The 21,088-nt window shown below is 41.8% G+C and overlaps 1 protein-coding gene across 1 annotated transcript; it reads right to left on the reverse strand.

Annotated features, from left to right (window-relative positions):
- Positions 1-607: 607 nt before the first annotated feature.
- On the reverse strand, positions 608-14,454 carry ARL14EP (ARF like GTPase 14 effector protein). Its single transcript, XM_070383629.1, has 4 exons — positions 14,306-14,454; positions 4,037-4,524; positions 2,667-2,794; positions 608-1,146 (listed from the first exon to the last, which is right to left on the reverse strand). Exons 2-4 carry the CDS (start codon positions 4,460-4,462, stop codon positions 918-920), a joined length of 783 nt encoding a protein of 260 aa, XP_070239730.1. The 5' UTR covers positions 4,463-4,524; positions 14,306-14,454; the 3' UTR covers positions 608-917.
- Between the last annotated feature and the right edge of the window lie 6,634 nt (positions 14,455-21,088).

The raw sequence follows: 21,088 nt of genomic DNA on the forward strand, positions 1-21,088 counted from the left end.
CTAAACCCTAAACTCAACAAACTTCTTTTGCCATAAATATTTCCCTCACAAACAAGTCTCAAACAACAATCCTTGGCCTCAAGCTGCGGCCTATGTGCTCATCCTGGGACATTCTTTGTAAAGATCCTTGAACAAATGTCAATGGTTACTTTATATTCTGGGCACAACTGTAGAAGGCTTTGTGCTTTCTCATGCTTCTCTCAAGCACCTTAACATTCTTTCCAGCCAACTCAACCGAAGAAGGGAAAGAACAAGTCAGAATCACAAGGCCTACCTCCTTCAACCCGGGGCCGTGCCTGCGAGATGAGGAGGGGGTTGGGGCCGTGCCTCCATTTTGCCAGTAATGCCTAACGTGGCTCCTGACATGAAAGGTCATGTGGGTGACAAGGAGACAACACCACTACGTGCTCTGCTGTCTGAACAAACTGAGTAATAGACGTGCAGCGATGAATCACTAGCAGGATTTGAGAAGTAATCTGACTACTCAGTCACTGACCTTGAAGTACACGCGTTACATACTGATTTGAGAGCTTAACAGCTAGCAGGAAGTTCGTACCTCATGGAACTACTCACAGTTAACATACCACAGTAACTGAAATTTGAACTGTTGCTGTTAAGGAACTGGTTTATTTAACTGTATCAGTGCCATGGAAATTTATGGACATGGGAGTTGTACAAACAGAGGACTGCCTATACATTACTTTTTTACATTAACCCAGAAAGGCTCAAAGAGATGACTGCTGAGTAATGAAACAGTCCATCTAAACTGACATCAAATAATTTATCTTAAGGTACCCAAAGGCAGTGTTAGTGCACACTGAGTACATATGTGTGATTTGGCAAAACCAACTTTAACATGTATCTTAGAATTACAGAACTTTAGAAATACAGAAAGGGTCACAATCGGACACCACAAATTATCCAGCATGTTTGTTATGAATTATTTCTCCTCCTTCGATTTCAATTTGCTCATATAGCCACTTTCGATCACAGCGGCATTCGGCACCACATTTGGTAGAACCGCAGGCAGGACAAGCATAGAAACAGCCTAAGCAGTCTTCATCGAGGCAGTCACAGAGGTCCATTCCACTGAAAATCAGGAGACCCTGGCTATCGTAGACCTTACTCTTTGCCGGGATCACCTGTCTGTAATACAAAACACAAGGCAAGTTATACACTTCATGCATATTTCATTTCTGAATATTTAGTTGACAATAGGGTAATAAAAAAAATGTAAGGGAGATAAAATGTTTCGGATTATAGATGAAACTTTGCCAAACTGATACCTGGGTTACCTGACTCAAAGTTACTCTACAATTAACAGTTAACAAACTGCTTGTGAGAAGAAGGCCCTCTCTTGTAAAGGGTTGAAACATATCCAAAGGAATGCAGGCGAAATGTGTCCAAAAATAATAATATAGCTGCTAAAACTATTTATCCCTTACCAAAAAGAAAAGACTAGGTAATAGTGGTGCATTTTATTAGCAACCAATCTCTTTACTGCTTTGTGAACACAGCTTTATTTTTATCACAGTATACCATCCAGCTGTTTTTTATACTGCAATTAATCTGTTTCTTGTTCTTTGACAGACTAGCAAATCTGGCCTCAAAGCACCTAATGACTCAATGGAAAACCTTCACAGATGGAATAATGGCCTGTATAAAAAATAATTCTGGATGATTACACTAACATTGCTTTGTCAATTTGTATTTTAGAAATGCTCAATTTAAAAAATCATATTCTGAACAATTTAGCTTTCTTGTTCGTTCTATTAACTACACCAAAATTGTTTCTATTTTGCTATGCTTAGAAGTTCAGTCATGTCTGTCTCTCTGTGACCCCATGGACTGCAGCCCGCCAGGCTCCTCGGTCAATGGGGATTCTCCAGCCAAGAATACTGGAGTGGGTTGCCATGCCCTCCTCCAGGGGATCTTCCCAACCCAGGGATTGAACCCAGGACTCCTGCATTGCAGACAGATTCTTTATCGTCTGAGCCACTAGGGAAGCATAAGTAATCCTTGCTTGAGGACATTCTATATACAAGGACTCTTTCTCTTAGAAAATGTGTCCTAAGTCATTCAGTCATGTCCCGCTCTTTTTCACCCCATGGACTACAGTCTGCCAGGCTCTGTCCACGGGATTCTCCACACAAGAATACTGGAGTGGGTTGCCATGCCCTCCTCCAGATCTCCCCAACTCAAACCCATGTCTCCTGTGGTTCCTGCACTGCAGGCAGATTCTTTACCACTGAACCACCGGGGAAGCCCATTTCTATTTTAGACATTAAAAAATAAAAAACAACCTTGCATTCTCACAAAATTTGTTTTAGTTGCCACCTATAGAGCAGAGACATACAACTGATGTATTAATGCTTTTCAAATAATTATTTTAGTTACAAGAAGTATAGTGTGCTTAAATTATTTTAATTACTGTGCCAAAAAGATTATATAAATGCACTTCATTGAGACTTTCTTAGAAACAAAAAAATTTTTAGAGTGGAAGGGAACACCTTAATTTTCTATGAGACCCTTGGGGGTTCTTACTAATTCCAGATTATCGAATTTAAACTATCTAACCAGAAAACTCAAAACTTGTAAGAGAAAGATAGGAAAACAATGCAGATGTGAGGCAAGCTAACATATGACTTAAACAACACATAGTGTACCTGTCTGAACCAGCTGTTGCATTTTTGGTAAGCCTTCTTTTTTCTCTTTTACCAGTTTCTGGAGCAAATTCAGTTTGCTTTCCTGGATTTGCAAATTGTAATGACCTCAAAGCTTTAGCAGTTCTTCCCTGAATAAAAGTTAACAAATTATTAACTCAAATCTTAATATCAAACCATACACAGATATTTCACTTAACATTAATCCAGATTATTTCTTAGTCGGGAACAGTCTGGAACTTGTAAAAAAGAAAGAAAAAAGTTTTAGTGCCCAAATGTAACAAAATTTATACTGGGTCCTGGAGCTATGCCTTTGAGGGGATAACAAAGGAAAAGCACTACATATAATTTAAAATTTTAATTATCTTTTAATTTGGTTTATTAATATAATAGAAAGGAGAAAATTGAGAAAAATATGCCAGCAGCAAGAATTATAAATTGCTTATAAATAGAAAATTTGACAAGTCCTCCTTTGACATACCAGTCCTTGTTCTACACCAGAAAGCTTTATGAAATCTTAAACTGTTCTGATAATGGTTAAATAATCTAAATGTAGGCATGTGAATAAGGAAGAGAGTTATAAGATATTTAGTACTTGCAATGTAAAAATGTATGCTTTTTGACAGTAGGGAGTCCTAAAATTAGCCTTGACCATAACAAGAATTCAGAGCTAGACGCAAAGGAAATTCACAAACATCTTAAAAACCCAGATAAGAATGGGATAGTGCCAAAGTCAAAAGAAAGGCTGAAATAAGAAACAATTATTTCAAGTCACAAAGTTCCTTTTAGAGCAGCAGTTTTCAAGTCTTTCATAAAAAAGGGAATTCATTCTGCTGTATTTCAAACTCTTGCTGGCAGGCATAACCCACTGAGTTACTTCTGTATCAGAAAAAGAGCTAAGATTGTTAAGCTCTGGCAATGCCAGAATGTCTGAGCACTAGGAGTTGCCGCTTGAAAGTCTAGGGAATAGTATATTATTCTTTCCCCAAGCCAACTCTCTTTACCATACAATCTGGGTTTCCACAAATATTTAGAAAACATCATCTATTTTCACCTCCCCAACTTTACATTCACTGCATTCAAGTCCATCCCTTGATATTCTAGTGGAATTGGTCCCACTATCAGTTCTGGATACCAAAATGCTAGGCTGCTGCTCCAGTCCCAGAGTTGGCCCTCACGTCTTTGGATTCAACCAACCACAGATTGTAATAGTGCTGTACTGACTGAAAGAAGTCCACATATAAGTGGACCTGCACAGTTCAAACCTGTGTTGTTTAAGGGCCAACTGTAATAAAGTGATATAAATGATTTCTTTATAATTAAATAAAACCCTACATTATAGAAGTAGCAGAGAAAAAATCGACTGTACATACGTCTGAGTCAGGTTTTCTTTTCTGCCGGTCTTCAGAATCAACATCCACACTTCCATTGATTATCTGTGTACATTTTGGACAAAGCTTCCAACCAGGTACAAGCTGTCTTCCAAATTTTGCACTCAGAAAAGTGGCATCATCTAAATCAATTACATGTAAATTTTTTTTGGCTAGTTTTTTGTGTATGTTAAATGGGTCACAACATGACTTCTGCAAATCCTCAAATCTGTCGATGTAAACTTTTGCATGATGGAAGCAGATTGTATTGTTCCCAGAAAGTGTCATTCCAGTTCTCAACTGAAGTAGAAGCATGTCATTTGATGACAATTCTTGCAAAGTCTTGAAACCTGTATGACGAGTATAATAGGTTTTATGGCACTCATTTGTGGTTCGAAGCTGGACTCCAACTGAACATGGATCCATCATGCTTGATTATAGTAAATTTCCTTTCTGATTTCCACCTAGAGATCACTCTCTAGCAGATCACCCTAGAGAAAAACATTAAAGACAGTCAGATTTGTGCTGCAAAAATTTTATCTGAGAAGCTGAAAAAGCATTTGAGAAAATGCAAGGTCTGCATAATAAAAAGAAAACTCTTAGCAAGCAAGGAATAGAAAGACATTTACCAAAAGCCTACAAAAACATAAGAAAGCAATCATGGCAAGTGTGACTATAGTAAATATGTCAATTCTACAGGAATTTATCTATAAATTCAGTATGATTCTAAACCAAATTTCACCAGGTATTCCACAAATCCCCCACCACCCAGAATTTAGGAAGCTGGTCTATGGAAGTGTAAAGGTTCAAGAAAGCCAAGATAATCTTGAAGGAAATCAAAATAAGAAATTTATTTACTATAAAGCTATTATCATTAGAACAATGTGTGGGATCTCTCAGGTATCACTGTTAGGGTAGAATTATTTACTATTAGATAAAATACAGGATGCTCAGTTAAATTTGAATTTTAGATAATGCATAAACAATTTAAATTATATCACAAATATTGCTAAAAAGTCATTTGTTGCTTCTCTGAAGTTAAAATTTAACTGGGTTTCCTCCTATGTTTTATTTGCTAAACTTGGCAGCCTCATTTACCGTGCCTTCCCTCTCCCCATCTTCTAGTACGTAGAGATCTTTCTTTGGTGCCAGTTCCACATTATCTCCCACCTCTTCTGTGCTGTTAAAAGAAAGCTGAACTACCACCGATGAACAAATTACAGGACCTCCTCAGGTAAAAATTAAAGTGCCCCGTCTGAAAGAAGACAAGACCAGTTGCAGTACAAAAAGTATTTTTCACACTGCTTAAAGCTCAATGGCATACTGGAACCATTCACTTGAGTGAAACTGTCATGATAAAAGTGTACACACCTGAATCAAAGCAGTTTTACATTCAAACACTGCTTTAAAAAATGAAAAAGAAAAAGGTTAGCTCAAGAAGCACAAAATTTCAGGCATTGATTTCAGTGGCTGCTGCCTGCTTTCTAACACCTACCCGCTCTGGTTACTCCTCCCCTGTAGTAACTCCCAATGTTCTCCCTTCTCTTCCCCTCCCTTAGGCTAAGATTCTAATATGAGTTCTCAGAATTTGTTTCCAAGCAACTGTTTCTTCTGCTCACTTAGGCCTGTGCTCTGGCAATGTCACCCACAATTAGTATTTTTTTTTTCCTTCAAGTGGTAGTCTAGTAGCCTCATGTTGTTCTCTTCACTTGCTGCTGCTACTGCTAAGTCACTTCAGCCGTGTCCAACTCTGTGCGACCCCATAGATGGCAGCCCACCAGGCTCCCCCGTCCCTGGGATTCTCCATGCAAGAACACTGGAGTGGGCTGCCATTTCCTTCTCCAATGCATGAAAGTGAAAAGTGAAAGTGAAGTCACTCAGTCGTGTCCAACTCTTTGCAACCCCAAGGACTGCAGCCCACCAGGCTCCTCCGCCCATGGGATTTTCCAGGCAAGAGTACTGGAGTGGGGCGCCACTGCCTTCTCCTCACTTGCAGCATGGTGCTATGTTTGCCAAGGCTTCCCAAGTGACACGAGTGGTAAAGAACCTGCCCACCAATACAGTAGACATAAGAGAAATGGGTTCTATCCCTGGGTTGGGACGATCCCCTGGCAGAGTGCATGGCAACCCACTCCAGTATTCTTGCCTGGAGAATACCGTGGACAGAGGAGCCCGTCGGGCTAGCACCCATAGGGTGGCAAAGAGTCAGACACGACTGAAGTGAATGAGCACAACACAGCACAATGTCTTCCTTAAATACATTACTATTTATTGTCCATGAACTAGTACTAGCATCAGCAGGGAACTTATGAGAAAAGAGAGATCTCAGTGGGCTCAGTGAATTAGAATCTCATTCAAAAAATAAATCCCCAGATGATACATAAGCACATTACAGTTTGAGATGCACTACTATAGATAATTCAATTAACAGAACATTCACCAAGCATCTTCTATATTTACAGAATACACCAAAAAAGAGTAAGAAACACATACAGACATGCACTTGCCTTCTAGGAAGTCTGATACTTAAGGGAAGATTATTTGAGAGGGGGAGAGGGAGCTGTAAATTTCATAAACTAGATTTGGAGAAAAATACCTGGCTTCAGTGGAAAACTGCACTGTTGAGAGTACAACCTTCAGGTTGTCACATTCTGATTACATGAGAGCTCTGCATCTTTCGCTGCCTTTGAGCTATTTTCAGGTGTAAAAATGTAAATGTAAATGTAAATGTAACTAACAGCAATGCAGAACAATTCTTGTCCATATTCTGGTAAATTCTGTTAGAGGTACAACTGACTCCCCTGGCCCACTGTGGAAGAAGACAGTTTTGCCTCTACTTGCTCATTTATTTCAATATTCCTGATCAATAAATGTGTCTGTTCTATCATTTGAACTGGTTATAACATTTTACCAATCCCCTTGTTAATAAGGAAAATAAAAACCAGGCACTACTGATTTTATACCAGTGTCACAGTCACAATTTTACTTCCTCCCTCTTTTTTTTTAATGGAAAATACATTAAACATAGGAAAAGTTTAATTTGCTCCAGCCAAGTCACTTAGACCAGCACAATATCTAGTATTTCTCACAGAAGGAAAAAAAAAATAAAAACCAGCTTCTTATGGGACTGGATGTAAACCATATACCAAATAAGCCCTAAACGTGTTCATTTAGACCTGATTACTTTAGATTGGTTTTCCACCCTCCCCTCCCTACCCCTCTTTCAGGAAAATTTCACTATGGTACAAGTGAGATCGGTCTGTAAGTACTTTCAAACTACACTGAGTGATGTAGGATTATTAATTCCTGAATGTCAATGAGTATCCTAAGGCCTTCCTATATAAATGTTCCAATGAACTTTATTTGTACATTTTCCACTTCAAATAGAAAAATGCCTTTTAACAAGTTAAATTTTACCTGAGACCTGTACTACTGGTTCTTGAACAGGCCTGCCTAAAGAAACCCTCCTACTCTCTGTATGGCTTCTGTAAGACTCAAGAACATCCCACTGTTTACCTATGACCAGAACAAAGGACCTCCAAATCCCCATTGTCTCATTTATAAATTTGTGAGTAATTAGCTGAATTGCTTGCTGAAATAATCAACTGGAACAAAATTGGAAAAATATAGCTAACCATATTTTAAGTTTCTCTCCTTCCTCTAGGCCCCTGAACTTTGGTATAACCTCGGCCAGAGCCAGCAAGGAATCCCTCCAGAGAAAAAGCTGGCCTCAGGCTAAAACAATCTGGGATCTACAATCAGACCAAGCAGTTCTGTTCCAAGCACTGTTTACTCCTCCCCTGAGAAGCTGGTAAATCTTTTGGTCAGAGAATTCTTTCCACTGCAATAATCTCTTTTCCCCTCTGGCAATAATGCTTTCAATAAAGTCTCTCCCTACTAACTCCGGATTTTATTATTTGACCCTTTCTTTAAAAAGTTCTGCATTCTCAATTTTCTCTTGCTTTAGAACTGCCAATACTTTCTAAACAGAGTAACTAAACAGAGTATGTTTTGTGATTCTAAGATTAACTTTCAATATTTTTATAGCACTCCCAGAAGAGTGGAGAGAGAAAGAAGTAAATATAGATTTGTTAGACTTCATTCTTCTATACCTGAGGTAGTAAACACAAGTACTGGATATTTGCTCCTCATATGATGTGAACACTGACAGCTCAGGGAATACGCCTTTTTAAAAAACTGAGGTATTGACACATTATATTAGTTTCAGATGAAACAATGCAGTATTTGTACATATTGCAAAATGATCCACACAGTAAGTTTAGTTAATATCTGTCACCACAGTTAGAAATTTCTCTCTCTTTGATGAGAACTTTTAAAGTCTACTCCCTCAGCAGCTTTTAAATATGCAGTACAGAATTACTAGTTAGTCATCCAGCTGGACGTCACCCCACTACTTATTTACAGCTGGAGTCTGGACGCTCTGACCCCCTTTTCACCCACTTTGCCCACCCTGACTCTTTGCAATGGCCATTTCCAATCTGTTCTTTTAATCTACCAGTTTGGTTTTTAAACTTAAATTATCTTTGCTAGATCCCTTGAAGTAAGTTTTAAGCATTTTCTCTTGCTATCCATTACCCAACTCTAAGGTAGGTAGGGTAGGTGCACTGAAGAAGTGGCCTCAAACAAGGCCACAATGCTAGCAGGTTTTCCTAATCCCATGAGCTCTAGGACCCGATCACAGGCCTCCTACGGGGGTTAAAGCAGCACCATCACAATCATCACTACCACTAACACAGCAGAGGGACACGGGAAATAATTAGGGAACTCATTGTTTTCTTCCCCGAACTATAGGGGAGATATGACAATACGTTCCAATGTGCCAAGTTCCCTAATACAGCCTGTGCTTTGTTACCACTCTTGAAGTTAGTAGGAAAAAAATCACATTAAGAGGAACTTTAACCAAACAAAAAACTTAAATGTATTTTTAGGTCAACTTTTAAGAATCTTTCCCTTTCATGAAAAATGTCTTTTTTCAGTATAGGGACAATTTATAAGGCATTTTCCCATTTATCTTTTATTTAATAAAATAATAATAATAATTCCATTCACCCCTCCTATGCAAATCAGCAGTTTCAGGCCTGGGTGCGTGCACACCGGAGAGTGCACACACACGTCATGCCTCTTGCAACTGTCAACTTTTTGTGCCCATTATCCTCAAATACTACCTACAGGACATGTGAATGGGTACCAAGAGAAGGGTTAAATGGCTAAGTGAAATAGTCTTAAATCTCAAGACCCAGGCACCATAAAGTAAACTTCAGACAATAACACAGTCCACAGTATCCAGTCAAAGATGACAGTGTAGAAGACCCTGAACTTATCTCTTCACATGAACATGCTGAATTTGTACCTACATACAGATCAATTCCTGCTGAAGAAATACTGAGGGCTGCAGAGCAAGTGATAGAGGGATCACACAGGATGGGTAAAAGAGACAGAGACATGGTGTCGACAGGAAACCCATCCCCCACAAGGGTCTTCAGCAGGGAGGAATATCATTGAGGAGCCTGTACACAGACTTGCCCATCCTGGGACAGAGCAAAAAAGCAGCTGTTTCAAGGGCACCTACACTATCATGAAGGGAATCCATTTACTAACCCTAAAGAGCCTGCCAAATGATCAGAGAACTTCTGAAACTGTAGCTGCAGTCTAAGGTACCAGGGAGACATGCGGGTTTGATCCCTGGGTCAGGAAGATCCCCTGGAAGAGGGCATGGCAACCCACTCCAGTGTTTTTGCGTGTAGTATCCTATGGACAGAGGAGCCTGGCAGGCTATGGTCCACAGGGTTGCACAGAGTCCGACACGACTGAAGTGACTTAGCACGCATGCTTGGGAATTTATATACATATATATGTGCACACACACGTTATTATTATATGTCAATATATATGAACCTATGGTAACCACAAACCTACGACAGATACACAAAAACCAGAAAGAAATCCAAAAGTAACACTGAAAAAATAAATCATCAAACCACTAGAGGAGAGACCAAGAGAAGAACTACAAAAACAACCAGAAACAATCAACAGAACGGCAATAGGTACATGGAAAAGGTCAGTTTTCATTCCAATCCCTAAAAAAGGCAATGCCAAAGAATGTTCAAACTGTCGCACAATTGTACTCATCTCACACGCTAGCAAAGTAATGCTCAAAATTCTACAAGCCAGGATTCAACAATACATGAACCCTGAACTTCCAGATTTCAAGCTGGTTTTAGAAAAGGCAGAGGAACCAGAGATCAAATTGCCAACATCTGCTGGATCATCGAAAAAGCAAGAGAGTTCCCGAAAAACATCTATTTCTGCTTTACTGACTATGCCAAAGCCTCTGACTGTGTGGATCACAATAAACTGTGGAAAATTCTTTAAGAGATGGGAATACCAGAGCACATGACCTGCCTCCTCAGAAATCTGTATGCAGGTCAGGAAGCAACAGTTAGAACTGGACACGGAATAACAGACTGGTTCCAAATAGAAAAAGGAGTATGTCAAGGCTGTATATTGTCACACTGCTTATTTAACTTATATGCACAGTACATCATGAGAAACGCTGGGCTAGAGGAAGCACAAGCTGGAATCAAGATTGCTGAGAGAAATAGCAATAACCTCAGATATGCAGATGACACCACCCTTATGGCAGAAAGTGAAGAAGAACTGAAGAGCCTCTTGATGAAAGTGAAAGAAAAGAGTGAAAAAGTTGGCTTAAGGCTCAACATTCAGAAAACGAAGATCATGGCATCTGGTCCCATCACTTCATGGCAAACAGATGGGAAAACTGTGAGAGACTTTATTTTCTTGGGCTCCAAAATCACTGCAGATGGAACCTGCAGCCATGAAATTAAAAGATGCTTCCTCCTTGGAAGGACAGTTATGACCAACCTAGAAAGCATATTAAGAAGTAGAGACATTACTTTGTCAACAAAGGTCCGTCTAGTCAAGGCTATGGTTTTTCCAGTAGTCATGTATGGATGTGAGAGTTGGACTATAAATAAAGCTGAGCCCCGAAGAATCGATGCTTTTGAAGTGTGGTGTTGGAGAAGATTCTTGAGATTCCCTTGGACTGCAAAGAGATACAACCAGTCCATCCTAAAGGAGATCAGTCCTGAGTGTTCATTGGAAGAACTGATGCTGAAGCTGCAACTCCAAAACTTTGGCCACCTAATTCAAAGAACTGACTCATGTGAAAAGACCTTGATGCTGGGAAAGACTGAAGGAGGGAGGAGAAGGGGACGACAGAGGATGAGACGGTTGGATGGCATCACTGACTCAACAGACATGAGTATGGTAAACTCTGGGAGTTGGTGATGGACAGGGAGGCCTGCTATGCTGCAGTTCATGGGGTCACAAAGCGTTGGACTCGACTGAGTGACTGAACTGAACTGCACTGAACACACATACCTATCAATAATCACTTTAAATGTAAGGAGATGAAATGAACCACATAGGGGTGGGGTGACTGGATTAAAACAATAAGTCCCATCTATATATTGCACAATAATGTTCCCCTGGTGGCTCAGGTGGTAAAGATTCTGCCTATAATGTGAGAGACCCAGGTTCAACCCATGGGTCTGGAAGATCCCCTGAAGGAAATGGCAACCCACTCCAGGATTCTTGTCTGGGAAATCCCACGGACAAAGGAGCCTGGCAGACTACAGTCCAAGGGGTCACAAAAAGTTGGAGACGACTAACACTTTATTGCAAGAACGACTAAGACTTTGATACACTGCACAGTGCTCGTATTGGGAACAACTCAGCAAACCTTTCAGGTCTCTAAACTCCATTTGTGATTTGTCTCTATTCCTAGGGTCCTTAAAGGTCAAAGAGGAACAGAATACTTCGAATTCAACAGCTGAGGGATGGTTTACAGACCAAGACGAATGAGTAAAGCTCTCTTTATTTTATCTGAATTCTGGATGTGGTCAAAACTGTCAAGCACTACTAACTACTCCTGGAGATGAACAATACTTTAATTTTTTAACAGTACTTCAGTTTTTTTAAACAGATTAATTAACAGTACTTAATACTACTTATAATACTATGGAGAAGGAAATGGCAACCTACTCCAGTATTCTTGCCTGGGAAATCCCATGAACAGAGGAGCCTGGCAGGCTATAGTCCATGGGGTTGCGTAAGAGTCAGACAAGACTTAGGGACTGAACAACAACCACAATTAACTTAATACTCAATATAGATGTTGGGTAAGTGATTGTGACCTTGAATTGTAAGCTAATGTGTGGAAAACACTCACCTCTTCCTAGAAAACAAACGTCTGGACACTGAGCATGGCATTATTGGTTCAAACATCACACAATGCAGGTCAAACTACACTACCTGAAAATTTCTGTTACATTTTAAGTCTTCATATTGGGGCTTCCCTGGTGGCTCAGCTGGTAAAGAATCCTCCTGCAATGCAGGAGACCTGGGTTCCATCCCTGGGTTGGGAAGATCCCCGGAAGAAGGCGGACATGATTGCACGACTCTCACTTTCACTGTTCTCTATGCTCGGAAAGCCAGGCAATGCTAATTAATCCTTCAAGACAGTGTGCCCATATTCATCTTTCTGGCATGCCTTACCCAAATTCTATTGTTACAGATTCTTTTTCCTCTGTTTGAAACTTTGCCTCTATTACTTCTCAGCTGTTGGAAGACAGGAGCTATATGGTGTTATTTCCTATATCACTTAAGTAAAAAGAAGAAGGAAGTTCAGGGACTTCCCTTTTTATAGCACTCATCACTGGCTTTCTTCTTTCCTGTTAGTTTTTTCCATTACATACTAAGCTCCATGAGGGCCAGGAATCATCTGGGTCCTGTTACAGCTGTAGCTTCTTTCGAATGAATCCATGTTCCTCAAACTGCCAGAATCTCACACGGAGAAGGCTGAATCGCCCCCAAATCAGTATAACCAGATGCTCAGGATCCTGCAACTATCCCAATTTCAATCCTGTGGTCACAAGCACAGTGATGGCATTCCTCCCACACACCCTTCCCTAGGGGCTTCTTCTCTTTGGAGCAGTAGTTTAAAGTCCTTAACACTTTCTTTGTTGAGTTAGTCACATCCAGACTCTTTTGTGACCCTGTGGACTGTAGCTCAACAGACTCCTCTGTCTGGGATTTTCCAGGCAAGACTACTGGAGTGGGTTGCCATTTTCTTCTCCAAGGGATCCTTCCAACCCAGAGACCAACCTGCATCTCCTGCATTGGCGGGCGGTTTCTACCACTGAGCCATCTGCCAAGCAACAGTTTCTTTAGCCTGATTAGAATCCCAACCTCCTTTCTTCCAAAAACTGAGCCTGGGAATACCTACTCCACTATCACGCAACTTAAAAGTTTCATCTTTTATATTTTTCAATAAATGATTCCCCTCTGGGAAACTAAAACATTTTAGGAATGACAAAGTATGGGAAGTCTTGCTAAGAACAAGATTGTAAAGGTAAAAGTATTGTTTTAAAAAGTGAAAGTCGCTTAGTCGTGTCAGACTCTCTGCGACCCCATTGAGTATACAGCCCATAGAATTCTCCAAGCCAGAATATTGGAGTGGGTAGCCCTTCCCTTTTCCAGAGGATCTTCCCAACCAGGGATCCAACCGGGGTTTCCCGCACTGCTGGAGGATTCTTTACCAGCTGAGCCACAAGGGAAGCCGAAGAATACTGGAGAGGGTAGCCTATCCCTTCTCCAGGGGATCTTCCCGACCCAGGAATCGAACCGGGGTCTCCTGCATTGCATGCATAACTACCCTACTTTTCACCAGCTGTTTGAGAATGTTGTAAGCCACCAGATCCAGCGTATGAGCCCCTATTATGTTCATGCTACCGGGATGGAGAAAAGAATACTATTCGACCTCCAGCCTCAACCAAACAGCTAGGACTAGGAAGGTTCTGATTTAAAAAATAAAACCCAAAGAGCAGTGGATGGGGTTCTAAGCCACAAAAGGTCTCCTCTAAATAAGACAAACCTTAAGTCAAAATTAGGACGGCTCCAGGTCTCCCCAAGAGAGGCGACAACCCGCGGAGTCGACAGGAACCGTGCTTGACTTCGACACAAGGGGCCGCAGATCGACCGGAGGGAGAGGGGGTCGCTGCAGGGCCGCAGGCCGCGGAAGGCCCCAAGAACGCAGCTGAAAATTCCCCTCACGTGTCCAACGTGCTCCCCCTCCTCTGCTTTGGGACCCTCCCTCAGCTGGCCCGAGCCCCGCTCCCACCCAGGAACGCGTCTCCACGCCCCAGACCCTCCCCTCTATCCCCTGTTTACCTTTAGCTCGAGCTCTCCACCGACCCAGTGCGCACCATAACCGCCGCCTCTGAGTGGCCTGGGTACGCGCTTTTCAACACTTCCTGGAGTTTACCACCGAGAGAACGGCGAGGGAGGCTAGAGAGGCTCAGCGCTACCATAAAGAGAGGCCCTAAAGAAGTCTAGAGGGGAACAGAGCTTGGCGGCCTCCGGGGCGGAAAGGGCGGGGCGGCATGAATTGGCGAATGATTCAAGGTGAGGCAATAGTTGCTTCAGATGCTGACGGAATTTTTTTTTTTTTCCTTTGACATTAGGGAATTGTGCCTAGGGTCAACTTTACCAAGATGCAAGTTCCGCTAACTTGAGTTGTGTTCGCGAGTTTCTACGTCTGTGCGTGACGCAGAATCTTTGCACCTCAAGCCTCCTAATCCCTGAAGAAGTGAATGAATTCAAAACACCTTAAGAAGGCCCTCTGTATGAGGTCTCCCATTTTATGATTTACTTAATTCAAGCGAAATATATTCCAAAATGCATCCCCTTTGTTATAAACTATAAGAATGTGTATGCTCACTGGCTCAGTCGTGTCCGACTCTTTGTGACTCGGTGAACTGTAACCTGCTGGCCGCTCTGTCCATGGGATTCTTCAGGCGAGGATACTGGAGTGGGTTCCCATTTCTCCTCCAGGGGCTTTTCCTGAACGAAGGATCGAACCCTTATTCCTTCTGTCTCTTTACCACTAGCGCCACCTGGGAATCCCATTATAAACTATGAGAATAGCTGTTTATTACTTCGAGTGAAATAGGAGGCCTCCCAGGCGGCGCTAATGGTAAAGAACCCGCCTACTAATGCAGGAGACATAAAAGACGTGGGTTCGATCCCTGAGTTAGGAAGATCGCCTGGAAAAGGCATGGCAACCCGCTCGAGTGTTCTTGCCTGGAGAATCCCATGGACAGAGGAGTCTGGTGGGGTACGGTCCGTTGGGTCGGAAAGGGTTGGACAGGACTGAAGGGACGAAGCATGCACGCTTCGTGTAGGAACCAGGAAGACACTTGCAAATTTTCTGAGGAGAACAAAAAGTGTTGTCTTTCTTGTATCCTTATTGTCTGTACCAATTAGGAGCTCATTAATTTTTAAAGCCTGGCTTGGAGAATTTTGAGCATTACTTTGCTAGCGTGTGAGATGAGTGCAATTATGAGGTAGTTTGAACATTTCTTTGGCATTGCCTTCCTTTGGGATTGGAATAAAAACTGACCTTTTCCAGTCCTGTGGCCACTGCTGAGTTTTCCAAATTTGCTGGCATATTGAGTGCAGCACTTTCACAGCATCATCTTTCAGGATTTGAAATAGCTCAACTGAAATTCCATCACCTCCACTAGCTTTGTTCGTAGTGATGCTTTCTAAGGCTCACTTGACTTCACATTCCAGGATGTCTGGCTCTAGGTGAGTGATCACAGCATTGTGGTTATCTGGGTCATGATGATCTTTTTTGTAAAGTTCTTCTGTGTATTCTTGCCATCTCTTCTTCATATCTTCTGCTTCTGTTAGGTCCATACCATTTCTGTTCTTTATTGAGCCCATCTTTGCATGAAATGTTCCCTTGGTATTTCTAATTTTCTTGAAGAGATCTCTAGTCTTTCCCATTCTATTGTTTTCCTCTATTTCTTGGCATTGATCACTGAAGACTGATGCTGAAACTGAAACTCCAATACTTTGGCCACCTGATGGGAAGAACTGACTCACTGGAAGAGACAATGATGCTGGAAAAGATTGAAGGCGGGAGGAGAAGGAGACGACAGAGAATGAGATGGTTGGATGGCATCACCAACTCGATGGACATGAGTTTGAGTAAGCTCTGAGTGTTGGTGATGGACAGGGAAGCCTGGCGTGCTGCAGCCCATGTGGTTTCAGAGAGTTGAGCTACTGAACTGAAGTGAATTTTTAAAGCAGATTTATTCACCTGGAATTTTTGAGGGCCCTCCATCTCTTAGCTAAGGGGCTAAGCCTTCAAATATTTTCAGGTAGGGGTAGGAGGACCCCTGTCCCACCCTGCCCTGCCCCACTAACCAGCCTATAAGGCAAACGTGGAGAAAAAGAGAGAAAGCAAGGCAGTCAGGCAGAGAAAGATTTATTATAGGAAGAAAGAAGAAAGAGACTGGCCTTAGAGAAAAACCAGTGCCCTCTTTTTAAAGCCAATGCTTCTTATACCCTATTGATGGGAAATTGTGCCCCAGAGGGAGGGGGCCTCAGTTTATCTTTAGCCAGCAGCTGGGGTCTTGTGGTCATGTAGTTGAAGGAGTCTCACTGTTGGGGTCGTCAGGTAGTCTTGAGAAACTGGTACCAGCAGGGAAAAACAGGATATTGCCATACGGGAGAAACAGAATGCCCACCAGGGCAATGTGGCCACTATGACTTTATTCCTTGTTTGTCAGGTCACCACAATGGGCCATATTTTAACTATTCGCTATGAGCCCCTTGTGAACCCTAACACAGCTGAGTGAAAAACTGGGTCAGGGAAATAAGAGCCACCAAAGCCAAAATGTTCTTGATTGTTGTTCTAGTTGCTAAGTCTTGTCCCACTCTTTGGTGACCCCATGGACTCTAGCCCACCAGGCTCCTCTGTCCATGGGATTATCCCAGCAAGAATACTGGAGTGGGTTGCCATTTCCTTCTCCAGGAGATTTTCTGGATCCAGGGATGAAACCCTTAGCTCCTGCCACATGTCCTGTATTACAGGCAGATTTTTTTTTTTTTTTACTACTCAGCCACCAAGGAACACCTACTGTCGGTTGTTTTCTGCAGTGAATCTATTGTTCTTCCTAACACCTCCTTAGTTTTCTGAATTTGAGCTTCAAGCCAACTTTTTCACTCTCCTCTTTCATTTTCATCAAGAGGCTTTTTAGTTCCTCTTCACTTTCTGCCATAAGGGTGGTGTCATCTACATATCTGAGGTTATTGATATTTCTCCTGGCAATCTTGATTCCAGCTTGTGCTTCTTCCAGCCCAGCGTTTCTCATGATGTACTCTGCATATAAGTTAAATAAGCAGGTGACAATACACAGCCTTGACGTACTCCTTTTCCTATTTGGAACCAGTCTGTTGTTCCATGTCCAGTTCTAACTGTTGCTTCCTGACCTGCATACAGATTTCTCAAGAGGCAGGTCAGGTGGTCTGGTATTCCCATCTCTTTCAGACTTTTCCACAGTTTATTGTGATCCACACAGTCAAAGGCTTTGGCATAGTCAATAAAGCAGAAGTCGATGTTTTTCTGGAACTGTCTTGCTTTTTCGATGATCCAGCGGATGCTGGCAATTTGATCTCTGGTTCCTCTGCCTTTTCTAAAACCAGCTTGAACATCTGGAAGTTCATAGTTCATGTATTGATGAAGCCTGGGTGTTCACTGGAGGCACTGATGCTGAATCTGAAACTCCAATACTTTGGCCACCTCATGTGAAGAGTTGACTCATTTGAAAAGACCCTGATGCTGGGAGGGATTGGGGGCAGGAGGAGAAGGGGACGACAGAGGATGAGATGGCTAGATGGCATCACCGACTCAGTGGACATGAGTTTGAGTAAGCTCCGGGAGTTGGTGATGGACAGGGAGGCCTAGCGTGCTACAATTCATGGGGCTGCAAAGAGTTGGACATGACTGAGCAACTGAACTGAACTGAACTGAACACCTCCTTACTGCTTTGAAGCTAAGCAGGATTTTGCCACTCCCTGATTTACACCAATCTTGGAAACTAAGAATGGGAGAAAGGCAAGAACAATGGGTAACCTCCTCAACTGTGTCTGTAGGTCAGTAGTTCTTTTAGTAGTTACTTTGCTAAGTAACTTAGCACTTTGCTAAGTTATAATGAGAAAAAAAGGATGAAATTTTATTCCTGTTCTCAAAGAGCTCATACACTAATGAGACAGAAGGATAAATAGCTAAAACCACAACTGTAGAAACAAAAGGATATCAAGAGGATAAAATGAGAGGTTCTAAAGCAAGAGTATTCTGGAAGGAGATTAAAGCCTGAATTAAATATCCAGCAAAAAGCAAGGGGAAAGATTTGGGATAAATTGACATGCTTAGACTATGGTGCAGGCAAGTGGAAGGGCGGCGTCAGCTGAGTTATGAGTTATACAGTGTTCATGTGTTTGCCACATCAGCCTTTGCCACTGATGATATGATTATGAGGGCTGGGGTTAAGGTCACAGCAGGGAGGCCCACAGGTGTAAAGTCCTTTGGGGTAATGGCACACACCTGCTCTGTTTGTTGTTTAGTTGCTTAGTCATGTCTGACTCTTTGCAACCCTATGGACTGTAGCATGCCAGGTTCCTCTCTCTGTCCATGGGATTTCCCAGGCAAAAATACTGCTGTGGGTTGTTATTTCTTTCTGCAGGGGGCTTCTTGACCCAGGGATCAAACCCGCGTCTGCTACATTGGCAGGCAGATCTTTACTACTGAGCGACCAGGGAAGCCCAGTAGCAGTGGATACTGTGACTAAACATGACATAAGATCATGAAGGTAAAATTCATAGCAGTGTGCACCATGGTAAAAAACTGCCACTCTAATGACACTTTCATTAATGGAAATAGAACCTAAGTTGGTTCATTTTGCTAATTACTATCAATTCTGAAAAGAACTAGTGGGAAGAAACTAAGCTGCTAGATTATCTGTGCATATGGTTTGCCATGTGCTTTGCATTCTCTAGGCTTCAGGTTCATAGTGGATCACATCCAGGTAACTCTGGGGTTAACCCACTTCCACCATGTGTGCTCTGTTGGATAGATAAAGGGAAACATGCTTGGTCACAACCAGAGCTTACTAATTAGCCTGAGGAGCAGACATGTGTTTTATTTGCATTTCTTGGATAGCACATGTATGAGACCATACTAAGTATTGCCTGTGGATGACTGATTTAGGGGTGACATAGCTGTCATCCTAGAGATGGCATAATTATTCATATCTTTGTTTTTCCATTCCTATTTGACTGTAAATGATGCTCTGTTCCATATTTTTTATTTATTTTAACTTTGGTATGCCTTATAGTTTACTAACTTCCTATGTATATTTAACACAATTCTGTCTATGTTTCACAAAGTACATGCTTACTCATATTCTATATATAAAACATTCTAGGAGTTTTGCTTTTATCTTTTAAAATGCTAGTGTACTTAACACTTCTGACTAACACTTTTTCTAACTTTCATCCATCTTTCAGACAACTGCAAGGAATTCAGTATAGCTGGGGGTAGGAAGCTGGCGAGGTAAGTAGAGGAAAGATAATACCATTTTAAAGCTACATTAGAGATAACTAGTGGCACCCCACTCCAGTACTTCTGCCTGGAAAATCCCATGGACAGAGGAGCCTGGTGGCTGCAGTCCATGGGGTCACTAAGAGTCAGACACGACTGAGCGACTTCACTTTCACTCTTTACTTTCATGCATTGGAGAAGGAAATGGCAACCCACTCCAGTGTTCTTGCCTGGAGAATCCCAGGGACAGGGGAGCCTGGTGGGCTGCTGTCTCTGGGGTCACACAGAATCGGACACGACTGGAGGGACTTAGCAGCAGCAGCAGCAGCAGAGATAACTAGATTTTATACTGGAGAAAACTAAAACTGTAAGGACTGTGAAGAATAGGGAAGAGGTATTGTCCTGGGTGGGGCTTCCTTGGTGACTCAGACAGTAAGGAATCTGCCTCCAGTGGAGACCTGGGTTCAGTCCCTGGGTTGGGAAGATTCCCTATAGAAGGAAATTGCTATCCACTCCAGTTTTCTTGCCTAAAGAATTCCATGGACAGAGGAGGGCTACAGTCCATGGGGTCACAAAGAATCAGGCACAACTGAATAACTAATACGTTCACTTCTTCACTTCACCATCCTGGGTGGGAGGTTCAGGTGGGATCTCTTGCCCTAATACAGGTGATTAATAGTAAGGACATCGTTTAACTAAGGCAATGGCTCTGTGGAGTGAGAGGTGATTCCTTTGCCTTCAAGACATTTAGTAATGTCTGGAGACATTTTTGGTTATTCCAACTAGAGGGTGCTATTGATAATCTAGTGGGATGAGGACATGGAAACTGATAAACACCCTACAGTGCACAAGAAAACCCATCACAGCAAAGAACCTGGCTCAAAATTGCAGTGTTGCCAAGATTGAGAAACCTTGAACTAAGGGAATTAAAAAAGTGTAGAAAGGATAGAAGTTAAGCAAGCAGATTTGGTTGGGTTTTGTAACAGATATGTATGTATATGTGAGGAGGAAGGTAGTATGCAAAAAGAACCGCACATTAGGGAAAACATGAAGCATTAATATGAAATGAGTCCCAAATTTGGGGTGAGATGACCTAGCACCCCAAAAGAGATTATGGAATATGAACAAGGATGGATTCTTAGTCATTATTTTCCTCCTCCTCCTCTTTTCCTTTTGTAAGCTTTCATATTGAATTTTGACATGTCAGACAGGAATACACAAGTCATAGCTTGATGAATTTTTATATCTGAATAACCACTACCCAGGTCAAGAAATTCCACTATCTCAGAAGATTTTTTTATGCCCCCACCCCTAGTTGTTGTCATATGTTGCCAAAGGAAATGAGCATTCCAAAACTTTTACCACAGACTAGTTTTACCTGTTTTTGGAATTGTACTGAATGTATGCTTTTGTGTCTGTCTTCCATGATACAACATTATATCCATCTCTATTGTTGTAGCAGTAGTTGTTTGTCATTGTTGAATCATATTTCTGTTACATGAAGGTGAGAAACTTTTATTTTATCCATTTCATGGTGGATGTGCATTGGATTGATCTTATCT

Source organism: Bos mutus, chromosome 15, assembly GCF_027580195.1.
Source record: "Bos mutus isolate GX-2022 chromosome 15, NWIPB_WYAK_1.1, whole genome shotgun sequence".
In the NCBI taxonomy this organism is placed as follows: domain Eukaryota; kingdom Metazoa; phylum Chordata; class Mammalia; order Artiodactyla; family Bovidae; genus Bos; species Bos mutus.

Bases quoted from the DNA above. Each gene is read 5' to 3' on its own strand.
- ARL14EP (XM_070383629.1), bottom strand. From the start codon at position 4,462: ATGATGGATCCATGTTCAGTTGGAGTCCAGCTTCGAACCACAAATGAG. The intron at 2,795-4,036 runs GTATGTACAGTC...ACTTTTATTCAG, and splicing joins AAAGAAAACCTGACTCAGAC to GGAAGAACTGCTAAAGCTTT. The intron at 1,147-2,666 runs GTACACTATGTG...TTTGTATTACAG, and splicing joins GCAACAGCTGGTTCAGACAG to ACAGGTGATCCCGGCAAAGA.